The sequence below is a fragment of the Colletotrichum destructivum genome, chromosome 4 (assembly GCF_034447905.1).
Source record: "Colletotrichum destructivum chromosome 4, complete sequence".
Taxonomy (NCBI): Eukaryota; Fungi; Ascomycota; class Sordariomycetes; order Glomerellales; family Glomerellaceae; genus Colletotrichum; species Colletotrichum destructivum.
In genome coordinates this window covers 2,880,413-2,894,285 of record NC_085899.1, presented here as the reverse complement: position 1 = coordinate 2,894,285, position 13,873 = coordinate 2,880,413, and the positions used below count along the sequence as shown (strand labels likewise).

Genomic DNA, 13,873 nt, shown 5'->3' with positions numbered 1-13,873 from the left:
CGAACATCCCAATATGTGCAATCTGCTGCTGCAAGTCCGATCCGGCCCCCAAGTCCCTGCCAGCTCATTATCCAACCTCTCGATCCACCGGGGGTGGGCAGCTTTGTCGGGCCCAGCACGGCGGTGCCCCTCCCAGCGAAGGTATTGGTTCATCGCACGGCAACTCGTTGATGATCAGATCATCGGTGTAAGCGTATGCCCTTCCCTATGCGATCCAGCCCCTATCCACAGCGAACCCTTGGTCTCTCCAGCCTAGGCGAGCTTTATTTCTTCGCACCCTTGCCCCCCTTCGTAGGCTCCTTCTTCTTCCTCTGTTCAGGCTTCAATGTCGCGAAGTGGATGTACCAGAGAAGAACCCCTTGCAGGGTGACGGCGAAGAGGACGATCAAGAGGATGGTAAAGAGAATGGGCTGATCATTCAGGACGGCGACGGCCTCGGGCGTGGCGCCAATGGATCGGAACCAGTCGAATTGGCCCATCTTTGCGAATTTGGGGTGTACGGTGTCCGTGAACGGCTATCGACTGCGAAGACGGCACGCGTTTTTGTAGTTGCAACAGTTGGTTGGGAATTTGCGCTTCGTTTGCTTGTCGGCGACGGTTACGGGTGCGACTTTGGTCTGTCTTGGACAATTGCGTCGGTGTGAACTGTGGTGGTTCGGATTAACGTGTAGGTACGGGTATGGTCAAAAAGGAAGGTCCGAGTCTCAAGTGCGCCAGTCACAAGGGAAAAATGAAATTGTACGTATTGTTGGGAGACCAGACTTGAATGGGTTTGTTGCACGACAGGAAACACATGAGATGCGAAGAGGCCCGGAGGGAGAAATAAGGAAATAGGAGGGTTCGTCGGGGCCAAGATGTATGAAAAAGATCCGCTCGGCTGCTCGAAACGGGAGACGTCACAATTTAGGGTGCGTTCAAGGTACGAAGGGAAATGGCCCTACAGTGGTCAGTGGTTACAGTGCCCTCGCGGGCTAGGCCGTCTTTGGGCTTGGTGGGTGAGACCAGGACGCGGCATGCGGTGCGCATCGTGGTGGTTGAAAATGCGTGAGAGCGGCCAGGGGAGGGGGGACCTTCGATGCGCGTTTCAGGCCTGCGGCAGAAACTCGACTGATGTCTGCGACGGGTGATTGGCTGCGCAGGGGCGAGCTGCAGCGGTTACTTCGGCACGGGGCAAGGGGTCCAGACCATGTAACGGGAAAGGCGACTTGATTGCGCATATTCAACTCGACTTGTGGTGGTTGGCGATAAGTCTGCAGCAACTTCGTAGAGCCCAATGTCCTATGCTGTGTTCCGGTTGGAAGAGACTTTGGGTGGTGTTTCCACGGTGATGCCGGCATAGGAAAGGTGATCATCGTCTACCTAGGTACAGAGTAGTTCAGGTCGCCAAGATTAGGTAAGCTACCTCGGATCGTTTGCCAAGAAAGGTACTATCGGTAAGATGATTAGACCTTAGACGCTCACCGAGATCAGGTGACTCTACGATCTCTACCGAGCCAAACCGCACGGGCCAGGGGCAGCAGAAGACCGTGTGTCTCCAACCAATGATGTGGCCTGAATCGGCCTAAGGCAAATTGTACGGTGCAGGCCGTTCCAATTGAGCTTTCCAAAAAAATTGTCGACCAGCTGGCGCGACCCTGAGCTCAACCAAAAGAGCCCCCATCACGCGACTACACACCCACCTCAAGGCGACCATCACACCCTGCGCTGCCGGCAACGAACTCTGGCGCAGAGACGACGCTCTCCCTCTCTGCAGCGATGAACTCGGTACGCCCGGCGCGGAGCGTCCTGTCGAGATGCGTCTCCGTCTCGAGCACGCCGGCCATGCCCTGCCGTCTGTTCCACAGCTCCGTTAGCCGGTCGGGGCGGAGGCGGTCACGATTCAACAATATCACTGCCGAGAAGATGGGACTCACGACCCCCGATGCGATCGACTCGTATGCGAAGCGCAAGTTCCCCGAGTACACAGAGGAGGAGAAGGCGACCCTGAAGCAGAAGTACACTCCCGAGCAGTGGGAGGCTCTCGAGGCGGCCGAGGCGGCCATTGACCCTAGAGACCTGGTGATCCAGGGTCGGTTACGGACGGACCCCTACAAGCAGCCCTACGTCGAGGACTTCGCGACAATCCGACCTGTTATCGACGCGAAACCCCAGAAGACTCTGCAGCCCCAAGAAGTGAAGTGGCTCCCGAGGAGAGAGTGGGTCGACAACTACATCGAGAAGATGGCGGACCGGGTCGACACTCAAATGCATGACACCATGGGCCGGGCCTTTGCCAGGGCGCTGCGCAAGGTCAAGGACTCGAACCCGGACAAACTCGACTTCACGGAGGAGGAGTTGGATGAGCTCGAGCAGAACCCTGAATTGCGCAGAAAGTTCCTAGTCGACCAGGACCCTGACGTACTGGGAGGCCAGCGGCCGAGGGGGCCGAAGCAGGCGGGGATTGCAGACAACGATTGGATGAACTTGATCGACAAGCACTTTTTCGAGGAGCTTGAACAGTCGCTCTCTACTGTCGAAAACCCCCTCCAACCGTCCCGCCTCGACTCGTGGAAGGCTATCGAGGGCGAGCACGGCAATTCGGCTCTGTCTGCCGAGCTTGGCAAGGTCGAGGGTGTTAAGGGCCTCTACAAGCCCCCCGACGACCCCGAGGACGACGGCCTCGACCCCACGGGCCGTTTCGCAAAGCTCAAGAATGCCACTGGCATGAAGATGACCGACATCCTCTCCGTCCTCACCAAGAGAGTCGTTCTCCGTAGCGTCTCCAACCAGACCCGTTTGGGCAAGATCCGCAGCGCCTCTGTTGTCGTCGTGGCCGGTAACGGCAACGGTAGACTGGGTGTGGGAGAGGCCAAGTCCACCGACCTTCATATCGCCACGGCGACGGCCACGCTTCTTGCCATCCGCAACATGAAGCCTATTCGCCGGTATGAAAACCGCACCATCTTCGGCAACGTCGAGGCCAAGATTTCGGGAACCGTTGTGAAGCTTGCCTCGCGCCCCCCCGGTAAGTTCTTCCTCCCGTCTTTGTCGCAACACGATACGAACACTAGACTGACATGCTCCCTAGGCTTCGGACTTCGCGTCTCCCACAGGATATTTGAAATGGCCCGCCTCGCCGGAATTCATGACCTGGCTGCCACGATCCCCCGCTCCAACAATCCCTATAACACTGTCTATGCCGTCCACAAGGCCCTCATGAACCAACCGGATCCAGAGGAGATGGCCATTGGCCGCGGGAAGAAGCTAGTCGACGTGAGGAAGGTGTACTACGGCGGCTCTGTATATTAATCTGTATACCACTTTGTATACCACTGTAAATGTTCGAAAAAGCGCAAATCACTACAAGCCTATCCCCATCGAGTGTACGCTGGTCGTGGTGTACGTGCAACAGCGCTGGAAATCGGCATGCTCGCACGTTGCGCCATGTTTGATGATAATTCGTGGGGTATCTCCTCTGCTCATGATCTCATCGTCTGCCAGTGTTTTTGTCTCTCGTCTCGCCCAATTTTTGCAGTCGTTGCAGGTCACCAAACTTGGTGGCCTCGGCCTTCCATCTCCAAGACCCGATGCGTCTCACTCTTCCTCGTCCTCCCGGTCGTTGCCTTGGCTTCCCGCCCGGTCGCCCCAATCGATTTCCTGCTGCAGCACTATGCTGTACACGCTCGCCTTGAGAAGCGTGAAGACCAGGCTCGTTTTGCGCTCCAGCTCACGCAGGCCATCAAGGATCTCGGTGCTCGGGGAGCCGCTGAGGTCTTCCAGTGTAGAGGCGAGCTGCGAACATTCCCCACTGCGTCAGCTTTTTTCTTCTTCTTTTTCCCCCCCTTTCCTTTTACAACGTATGAGGTGTCTAGGGGGACGGCCATGTGACAAACCTTTTTCATATTGTCCGCCAGCTTCTCGTACTCCTCCAGGACCTCGGCTTCCAGCGGCGTCAGCTCCGGCTGCGAATGCAGCAGTGTTGATTCCCGTCCCTGCTCCATTGTGCGTGTGTATTTCGTGCGATATCGATTGCCGTGCTTGTTGGGATTGTCGGCGACACTAGGTGGTTAGGCAGGGCGATGTTCAGATTGGTGGTGTTGACATTACAGAGTCAAGCGGGCGGGAGGTCGTTTCGGTGAGGCGCGGTGGGACGCGTTGTGGCTTGAACCCCGCCAAAAATAAAACCACAAGTCTTGCTGTGTTCGGTAAGCCTTTTTCGGTGAGAGGGCAAATGGATTAATTACAGTTGACAGTTGGCAAGGCGGCCTGTGCGCCTCCCCGCGCTTCTCCCACGAGGTCGGCCACGCATCGATTTGCCCCAAATTTCGTCTACACCTCCATCTTCCAAGACATTCTGTAGCAACAAAGAAGAACAACAACCCCGGCGACGTCTGTGCATACTTTCAACATCCAGGAGACTGGGTTGGGGGGGCTTAGAAAGCCCGCCGAACGGACTTGGCCTCTTTGGCTGTCCTTCGACGAGTCGAGACCTCATCTTACAATTCGTTCCAAGGGACCCTGCCGAGTGCTCATAAAGGGGTATTTGGATCCTACTCTCATCTTACAGGCTGCACAAAGCGTGTTCTCTGGACAGAAGATTCGCTTCCTCATGGATTGGAACCATAGACTTCCGGCTCGTTACCGCCCGGGATTGACGGCACCGGCACTTAGGTCATGGGAATCGCCCGGTGGGTGAATCGCACGTTCGTATCCGAGAATGTTGTGGGCTGGCTTGACGTGGCAAGCTCATTGATATTCCTGAATGGTTCCAAGCCCAGACTAGAGCACATGAAGACCACCTCATCATTTCGCGACGGTTGGCCATAGTACTGCGTGGCTGACCGACACCAACTTCTTAAGCCTGAGTCGGACTAGACGAGGCTAAGGAACAGGTGAGAGCTTTGCTAGACGCTTAATCCCAGAGATTAGCCCAGGTCACTTGACAGTTACTCTGACAAGTGTCAGCCAAATCGGTTAAGGTGATTTCTTTTATAGCTCAAGGGTTTCTTTTGCCTGGGCTCCGGATCTGCCTGAGATGTTTGACGAACATTGATGCAAGGTCACTTTGAAACGACAAGTGACCCATCCTCTCTCATCCGAAGGCGAGATGGCTTTATCAAAGGACTTCGAGCAATCGCCGCCACTGACCGCCAGCGACATGGCCGACCAGACGAAGCGGTCCAACACGCCGGCGCTACTCGTCCGCAGATCGTCGTTGATGAACAGGTTCCCCGAGTCTGGATCGTCGGCGTACGTCCTCGATTGGGAGACCAACGATTGCAAGCAACGACTCCTCAACCACGCTGACGACCTTTTGAGAGAAGCAGTTGGCCGCAGGCGGCTCACCATCGTCCAGGGGCTTCCGCTGGACCTGGTGCAGGTGTTGAGGGACTCGCTGGGCGTCGACCCTGGTTTCCTCGAAGCGCATGCTGGGAGGCGAAGATATCGGCCATTGAGGCCCGACGACGGCTCGAGCTTCATATCCTTTGAATACCCAGAGCTCGTCAAGACCGCCAGGGGAAACTGTGGGCCTGATTCTGGTTATAAGCCGTCTGCGAGACAATCTGACCTGGTGGATGTGATGGATGAAGCACCCTTCCACATGATGTCGAGGGATGGACAGGCTGTCATGTTCTGTCATGCGTCGCTGTGGATGAGTAGCAAGGCCGATGGTATGAACCCCCGGGACCTAAAAAAAGGGGGGGATGGAAGGGAACCAAGATGTTTTTATGCTAACAGACTCTCTGTCCGTAGTCCTGTTTCTGGATAGGCCGATATGGAATGATCCTTCCTCACAAGTCCGCAAGGCCAGGCGGCCACTTTCGGTTACCCGCTCGTGGCAGTCAAAAATCGACGAATCGCAAATGGACGGGACTTCCGTGTGGAATGTCCTGATTGCAGAAGGAGACGAGCTGCCAGGTCTCGAGGACAGCCTCTTGCGAACGTTCCGGCAGGCAAATGTGGTCAGGCAAAGCCTGCCCGATGTCCTACGCGAAGCCGTCTACGACAAATGGCAGGACTTCTTCGAGACTCTCCCCCCGTGCTCCCAGTCGGGCTCTCTACACGACTCATCTCTGTACTGGCAAGCGACAGAGTCTCTCGAGCAGAATCTGGATTTGGCTCAAAACCAGGAGCGGCAAACCGATTGGCGTAGCCTTCTTGACCGATTGCAGCGCCGCATAGCCATCTCACGGCTTGAGACGTCGACGATTCCACAAACCCCTGGGTGGCCCCGTACACAACCGACAACGGCGGCATTGCAGACAAGAGATATGAATCTTCCCGCACAGAGCAGTCGGCCATGCGCGGACGACGGCGATCACTGGCCGGATCAGAAGGAGGCAAATCAGCGAGCACTCGATCGCGTCACTTATCTAGGAGGCATTCTTCTCCCATTTACCGTGGTGTCCGCTATCCTCTCTATGAACGAAGAGTATGCACCGAACTCGCCGCGATTCTGGATTTTCTGGGTGGCCTCCGTCGGTGCTGCCATCCTTTGCCTGCTCATCATCTACCTGGATCAACTGCGCTGTCTCGAGGTCTACTTTGAGGTGGTAGCCGCTGACAAGGTCGAATCCATCTTCCCATCCGGAATGCCACACCACAGCCATGGTGTCGCGTTCATGTCCATGTCGGATACAGGGGTGCGCCGGCCGTCGCGTTTGACAACGGAAATGTTCGTCGACATGCCGGATCCTGGCGTGGGCGACATAGAAGTCTTGGCCGATTCGGCCGTGAACCCGACAATGCTCGTGCAGCAGTGCAAAGACGGGTCGAGACCGAAGGCGTGGCAGCGGAGGCAGCTGGGCTGGGGCGGCGCAATGAAGAAGGTCGTTGGGTATTATCGGTGGATGGGCGGCAAGCCGGTACAGCTGAGTCCATACGGGGAGAGGTTCCGGATGAAGGCAGTCTAGATGGTATCGGTCTAGGGACTCCAAGGTGGGTGGGACATGTCTTTTAGAGATGGTGAGGCCTGAACGAAAGTGTCACTGTCCACAAGGGAAAACTGACGTCTTGAAGGACTGGGTGTCCTTGCAGGCCGGCGTGGGGCCGGGCCCGGATGCGACGTCCGGGACAAGGCTTATGTAACGCCGCATTGATCAGACTATTTCCCAGGTCCCTGGAAGATCAACCGCACTTCTTCATCTATGCCCATGTTGGACAAAGGAGGAGATTATGTTTGCTGCAGTTGCCCAATCAGGCCTCGCTAATATGATTTTATTTTTTCGGCGGTTGGTACGTACGGCCGTTGGTCGTTGGACAGGTCAGCAACAGCGCGTGCAGCCGGGGGTTAGGCAGCAGGGGACGGCAGCCTGGCCGAACCAGCAGGACGGACCTACCTACTCACCTGATAGAATGGAACCTTACGTTAGCAAAACTCGCAACAGGGCGGCTGGCCGCGAAGTCGCTCATCTCTTCCTCTCCTAGGCAGGTACTAAGGGCGACTGATAAACTATGCGGGCGCAAGATGTTCGTTCTCCTGCTCGTAATCTTCCCGCCTCATCCCTCTCTCATGTTCATACTCTCTGTCTCTTTTCCAATGCTCAGGGAAGCTGACAACAGACGATAGAAGAAATCCCGTAGCTGCAAGAGCCCAGGGCAGGGACAATAGAGAAGGAAATGTGGTAGAGGCAGATGTTTGGGCTATCCCGACTTGTTGCGTGCTATCTGCCGTGTAATTTTCCTTTAGAAAGATGTGATTGAAAGTACTGGTAAGAGGCACTTGTGGAGGCCAAGAAGCCACCCACCTTATTTCTCCCCCATGCTGCCTTGTGTGCTGCATACGGATGGGGATTATTATCCCCTCTCCTGGCCAACTGCGCCGCACCTTGGGTTTACATAACCCACGTTTTAAGTAAGTACGCTTTCCCCATGGTTCTGGCCCTCAAACATTCGCCTCCTTCCTTGCTAACACTAAACGGAAGCTAAGCAGTTTTGCTCAGTATCTCAGGATGACTTTTGCAATGATTGAGAATTACCTTCCTGCCTAGACTTAACCTTACTGGTTCTTACCACCCTCCTCTTTTCCTTCCTCCTTCCACCTTCCATCACACCGGCACCTGCCTGCGCTAAGGCCAACCGCTTCAACTTGCCTGTGTGATTTTTCCCTCACTCTCTTCTTCTTTCACTTCCCTACACCTCACCTCCCTCGCATCTTCCACCTGCCTGCCCATACTTTCTCGCCCTTCCAGTAACCCATCTGTTTCATCAAGCGCCAGACAGACTTGTCGAGGCCTAAGATCTGTCCTCCCTTTGATCTCATTCACCAACTTGCATCAAACCTTCTCACCTCTTCAAGAGCGAAACGAGAACAACAACGAAACTTACAACTACTAAATCACATTTGAATAACCTTGCGTTGTTCTGAACATGCCAGCTCTTGTTCTTCAGGCATTTCTATCTTTTCTCCTTGACTAGAAAGATCTAGGAGTTCCGCAACACATCCACTGTAAGTTTCGCTTATCCAAGGTCTTTATGTTCTTAAAAAACAGGATTTGTACCTCTTTGGACATCTTCTTTCTCGCACCACAGCCAGCATTGAGTTAACCTCCGTAAAGATCCTCGCTAATATTTCTTTTAAAGTCAGCACTGCAAACTATATGGGTAGTGCTTTCAGGCTCTCATCAACATTCAGCGGTATCACCAGTGCTCTTCACCATGACTCGGGCCCAGTTCAACCGCGATTTGGCTCATGCTTCCCAACAGACCATCACGCACATCTCCGGGGTTACCAAAGGAGAGGATGACGGCCAAGTCCAATTTGTCTTCTCTGATGGTGCCCTGTCCTCGCCTGTTGTCATCCGTCTCGTCACTCTGAACATCGATGAATATCCGCACAAATCTGGTTTTCTGGCTTACACGGATGCCGACTCAATTCCCACTGCTCTTTCTGACCTTTTCGACGAAATCCCCAGCTTGAGTCAGAGTAAGTCCATCCTCAACACCTTGCAACTCATCTCAAGCTGTAGTCTAGCTTCGGAAACCAACGACAATTCTGACATCGAGATGACTGATGTTGAATCGGAGGATGAGGTTGATGAGTACGATTACGAGGACGACATAGCTTTTGGGCTTGGCTCCGCCTCCCGCTCCCCGACGCCCACCAATACCCCAAGAGAGCAGGTCAAAGTCACCGGCCGCTTGATTGAAGACCTTCGCACAGCCAAGCAAGCTGGCTTCAAGGTCGCCTTGCTGACCAAGGTCACGAAACGCGAGGACGGTTGCATATTTGCTCTCTCCCTCCCCGTCGCCCATCTAGGTCTCAGTGAGGATACCCTCGAGGCTTGGGAGGTGAGCTCTTCGGATTGCATCGTTCTGCTATGCAGGTACGACTCAAGATATCCTTGTGTGGAGACCTTCAAAGACCTCGCATCCGGCCATGCAGCTTCTATGCAGTTTCGCTTCGGAAAATGCGCATCTTTCAGGCCCACTCTCACCTCTGCCTTGACTGCTTTCAGCCCAAAGTTCAACAATGCTAAAGGCTGCTCAGCAGAAGATGTCCTGGTAGAGGAAACGTCTCAAGGTTCAACATTCTGTTCGATGCCCATTTCGAACTCGATCAACACCCTCATGAACCGGCAACTCGCAACGCTGCTGAAGATTCGCCTGAATCATGGCGTGTCTTGGGACAGTGCCACGGAAATGCTGGAGAAGCTGACCAGAGATGGACATACGCGCGTTTTCGCATCGGGACCAAGCCAGTCATTCCATCTTGCTAACGACACGGAAGCCCAGGTTTCAACAGCAGCCCCCGAGCTTCTCAACAAGGACTACGTCAGACACAGCCCTCGCGCTACTGGTCCTCTGCCAGAAGCGCAGCTCAGCACTCCTCTGATTGCAATGCAGTTCTCCTTGCGGTACTTCGTCAAAAGCACCCAGTACTGCCTTGTCTGTCATCGGAAGACTGATCCTGGCTTCGCCGCCCTCAAACCCTACGTCTGCAGCGAGCCCCTTTGCCTCTTTCAGTACATGGCTTTGGGATTGGGCCCCAGCATTGAACACGACATCATTGCTCGCCCGTACGTCGTTGACCTTCTGGTCAGCTTTTGCGCCGCCGCTCTGCAGGCCTCTAGAATTCGCGAATGGCCGCAGGGCTTGGCTATCAAGGTGCCTCTCATCAACATCTTCCCAACCCCGGCGAACAACTACGGATTGTTGAGCGTCAATGGTGCCTTCCGGTCTGAGCAAGAACCAGAGACTCGGCGTGTCCGGCCTGCTATTTCTGTGTTGGCACAAATTTCGGCTGGACAGTTCAACCTGCACAAAACACAAGACATGGCGCTGAAGCCTGGAGACATGATTGTTCTGGTCAAATCTGCAACGGTGGCAGATTATGGGAGCAAAGACGACGTGCATCATTGCCGCATCAAGAGCGTGGAGTCTGTCCGTGATGGTGAGGGCAACGACAGCGGCAGAGTGGTCAAATTTGATTGCACCGTGTCAGTTACCGGAAATGCAAACGAACTCCCGGATCCTCACCGGCCTGCCTCAAGATCAACCTCATCGCCAACTGAAGAATCTTATTACAAGCCTGAGGTAGCGTTCGATGACGAAAAGGGCGAGGCTAGGTTATTCCTCTACGAATACGACCTCGACGACCTGGAATCATACTACCAACGCGAAGCTTTGTTGGTTCTCGTGCAAACCATCCCTTCGATCAGAACGTTGCGCAATTACCTTTTGAGCCACAAGGGATCGACGTTGGCCGATTGCCAAAATGTCTCGCGATCCGCTCTTGCATTGCTCCGGTGGATCGTTGCCTCTAATCGATCATTCATCGTACAAATTGATCAACCAGCGGACCTTGACGTTGGTGGAATCTCAGGAACTAACTCTCGACAACGTGAGCGCTTCGTTGGGATGGCTGACGACTGGATGCAGTTCCGCTTTGCACAGGGATCACCCGAAAAGGAGAATCGTTTCAAGGAGGAGCTGGAGTACCAGGGAAACCACCCTCACCCGACGCTTTTTGCCTGGCACGGCAGTCAGCTTGGCAACTGGCACAGCATTATCAGGACTGGTTTGGACTTCAAGGATACCCTCAACGGCCGCGCTTACGGCCATGGCGTTTACTTCGCCCGCGATTTCTCAGTAAGCCAGGGATACTGCAGAAATGGTAGATCATGCTGGGTCGGATCGGAGCTCAACCTGCTCGCAGCCATTAGTCTTTGCGAGATCATCAACCGCCCGGTCCATTTCAAGTCCATCGAACCATACTATGTGGTTGATAAGGTAGACTGGATTCAATGCCGCTACCTCATAGTCCAACGGAATCATTCGGCTGGATCACAGCCCCGGGATTCGGTTTCTACTTTGGAGACCGACTATGTCTCCCAGGACCCTGATCGACAAATCACGGGTATGGGAAACATTGCTGGGAAGGTCCCCGTGGCTGCGCTTCCAAGATGGCGTCAGATATCAGCTCCCTATGGGTCTTCGATGTCCAAGTCGATTGGGTTGGCAGACAACAAGCTTGACAATGAGCCAGACGACCTCGACCTGATGATCGCGCTTCGAGAGAACGGAGAAATTGATGAAGAGGATGAAAAGACGGCCAAAGACTCTGACCCTAACAAAACGGAATTCGTTCCGGGCGCTCTTGATTATGAGCTGCTGCCCCAACTTCCTCCTCCCAGCTGGGCCTCCGACCAAGGAAGAAAGTTCGTGGGCGCGGAACTTAGCAAGTTGCAAAAGTTGCAAGCCAACACACCTTTTCACCAGCTCGGCTGGTACATCGACTTCGAAAACATCACGAACATGTTCCAGTGGATTGTAGAGCTTCACAGTTTTGAGAAGTCTCTTCCTCTTGCGCAAGACATGCATCGTCAGGGTGTCTCCAGCGTTGTTGTAGAGATCCGCTTCGGTCGTCATTTCCCGATGTCTCCCCCCTTCGTCCGTGTCATTCGTCCTCGCTTTGTTCCGTTCTCGGAAGGAGGTGGCGGACACGTCACGGGTGGTGGTGCCATGTGCATGGAGCTTCTCACCAACAGCGGCTGGAGTCCCGCCAGTAGCATGGAGAGCGTTCTGCTCCAAGTGCACATGGCCATATGTAGCCTCGACCCCTTTCCGGCACGACTTATAGGCAACAAAAAGGGCGACGTAAACGACTACAACATCTACGAGGCTATAGAAGCGTACAAGCGCTCCGCCAACGCTCATGGCTGGGAGGTCCCGGACGACCTGGAAATGACGGCGAATGCGTTGTGAAGGAATTTTCTAGAGGAGATTTGCACCAATTACGGACGTGGAACGAAGGCGGTTTGTCCCTTGGCCGCATTTTTGCTCATTCGACTGGTCTTTACCCGGCGAAGTGGTATGGCAAGATGGAGATGGGCAGAGGAGTAAATTCATGTACGTTACACGAGGGGATTTGTGAGTTCGTTCATCACCGCAACAAAATACCACATGACGATAGCTCAGACACGTCCATGGTCAAAGACATGATTGTCGTGGTCGTATAATACCCCAACTGATTCAGCTTTCTCTTCTTCCTCCTGGCCTAGATTGTGGACCACGGCTGTGCAGCAGCGGCTCCTTACTGTTGGTTTCCCAATACATTTAAGTGTAAATATTGTCGAGCCAGTATGCATTAATCTTAAAATCTAGCTTTGCGGCTGCCCTTATCGAATTTGTCTGACATCGTTGCCACCATTCTCAATTCAAAGGTCATAGATCTGGACCAGGAGAGAACTAATAGTAGTTGGCTGTTGAAGTAATAGGCACCTTGTGTGACCAAGAATCGTCGTGTACGTCCTGACTGTGTAGCGTAAAGATCAACCATACCCTGACGCTACGATTGCGGGTTGATACGAGTGAGTGTAACAGGGTCGCCAGATATCTGTGTTCCCCATATGCCTCCTAGGCGACATGACTGATGAAGAACATGTCGCAAATGAGAGTAGTCCCGTAAGACAGCGTGTCCCTATCCTACGCAACTTGACCGATAGAGGGAGTGGACTAAAGTACCCAGTCGGAAGGTTGCAGCCTTTCGACTTCGGGCCGGTTGGCTGCTTCAATATCTTGAGCGGCGTTGCACGCATCTATCTAAAAGAGACATTTCCTGCTTAACAAGTGAGTTACACTGCTTGCAGTTGCTTGCAATTGCAGATTACGTGCTGCCAGGACTTATGATGTGTACTGGAAAAAAAGATATGATGGGACAGTAGTTGGCGATAAAAGCTGTTCTCATCACGACCAAGATATTTCTGACACATATCTCAACGCTCTGCTTCTGAGAGGAGTGTTTCCCTCACGGGCTTGGCCGGGCCCGCAGTTTCCCATATTCCAATCCGACATGCCCTCTTGCTCAGTCCCATGACAAAAATCCATTCAGTTTCGCCCGATACCAAGTCTCATTCGGCGAGTTGCCACCCGCTCTACCAGCTCAACAAAGCTACTTATCGTCTCCAGATGTAATGCCGGCCCATGATGTCCGACTCAAACCGAGTCCAGGCCCAACGCCTGAGCCAGTCTGGCATCCGGGCATACAGGGAGGCCCCTAGGCCGTATGCTGAAGACAGCACAGCGTTGCGGCATCCGAGGACCAGTGGCTTGGCGAGCAGACAGATTGCTGGTGAGCAGCACACGGCCAAGAGAAGCAGCAAGTCTCGTCCTGACGCAGTTCGAAGTCAAGGGGCATCCAAGCAGTGGTAACTCTGATGTACTGGTGCTGGATGGCAGACCAGGAAAGCGAGATAAGAGAAACAGGGAGGACGGAAAAGAATGATCATCGCCGCCGGGTTTTGGGGGCTTGAAAGATGAAAGGCTGTCCAAGACAAAAGAAGAAAACTAGAGGATTTTGCCTGAGGGCTAGAGAGAGGGAGAAATTCCCACTACTCGATGCATACAAGGTCAAATTTCTTCTAGACCGGCCGGGGTTGGGCCCTGTACGCTG

At 54.0% G+C, this 13,873-nt stretch overlaps 5 protein-coding genes across 5 annotated transcripts; 3 read left to right on the top strand and 2 right to left on the bottom strand.

Annotated features, from left to right (window-relative positions):
* Positions 1 to 250: 250 nt before the first annotated feature.
* Positions 251 to 1,059, bottom strand: CDEST_06794 (uncharacterized protein). Its single transcript, XM_062922953.1, has one exon. It carries the CDS (start codon positions 477 to 479, stop codon positions 264 to 266), a length of 216 nt encoding a protein of 71 aa, XP_062779004.1. The 5' UTR covers positions 480 to 1,059; the 3' UTR covers positions 251 to 263.
* A 491-nt stretch (positions 1,060 to 1,550) lies between these two features.
* CDEST_06793 (Putative small ribosomal subunit protein uS5) lies at positions 1,551 to 3,346 on the top strand. The gene is made up of 2 exons (XM_062922952.1): positions 1,551 to 3,004; positions 3,068 to 3,346. Exons 1-2 carry the CDS (start codon positions 1,756 to 1,758, stop codon positions 3,286 to 3,288), a joined length of 1,470 nt encoding a protein of 489 aa, XP_062779003.1. The 5' UTR covers positions 1,551 to 1,755; the 3' UTR covers positions 3,289 to 3,346.
* On the bottom strand, positions 3,292 to 4,140 carry CDEST_06792 (Putative DASH complex subunit Dad3 protein). Its single transcript, XM_062922951.1, has 2 exons — positions 3,873 to 4,140; positions 3,292 to 3,771 (listed from the first exon to the last, which is right to left on the bottom strand). Exons 1-2 carry the CDS (start codon positions 3,978 to 3,980, stop codon positions 3,574 to 3,576), a joined length of 306 nt encoding a protein of 101 aa, XP_062779002.1. The 5' UTR covers positions 3,981 to 4,140; the 3' UTR covers positions 3,292 to 3,573.
* Positions 4,141 to 4,269: 129 nt separating this feature from the next.
* Positions 4,270 to 7,417, top strand: CDEST_06791 (Putative corA, transmembrane region). Its single transcript, XM_062922950.1, has 2 exons — positions 4,270 to 5,651; positions 5,734 to 7,417. Exons 1-2 carry the CDS (start codon positions 5,087 to 5,089, stop codon positions 6,891 to 6,893), a joined length of 1,725 nt encoding a protein of 574 aa, XP_062779001.1. The 5' UTR covers positions 4,270 to 5,086; the 3' UTR covers positions 6,894 to 7,417.
* Positions 7,418 to 7,909: 492 nt separating this feature from the next.
* On the top strand, positions 7,910 to 12,458 carry CDEST_06790 (Putative ubiquitin-conjugating enzyme E2, poly(ADP-ribose) polymerase, catalytic). The gene has a single exon (XM_062922949.1). The coding sequence runs from the start codon at positions 8,638 to 8,640 to the stop codon at positions 12,184 to 12,186; it is 3,549 nt and encodes a 1,182-aa protein (XP_062779000.1). The 5' UTR covers positions 7,910 to 8,637; the 3' UTR covers positions 12,187 to 12,458.
* The last annotated feature ends 1,415 nt before the right edge of the window (positions 12,459 to 13,873 follow it).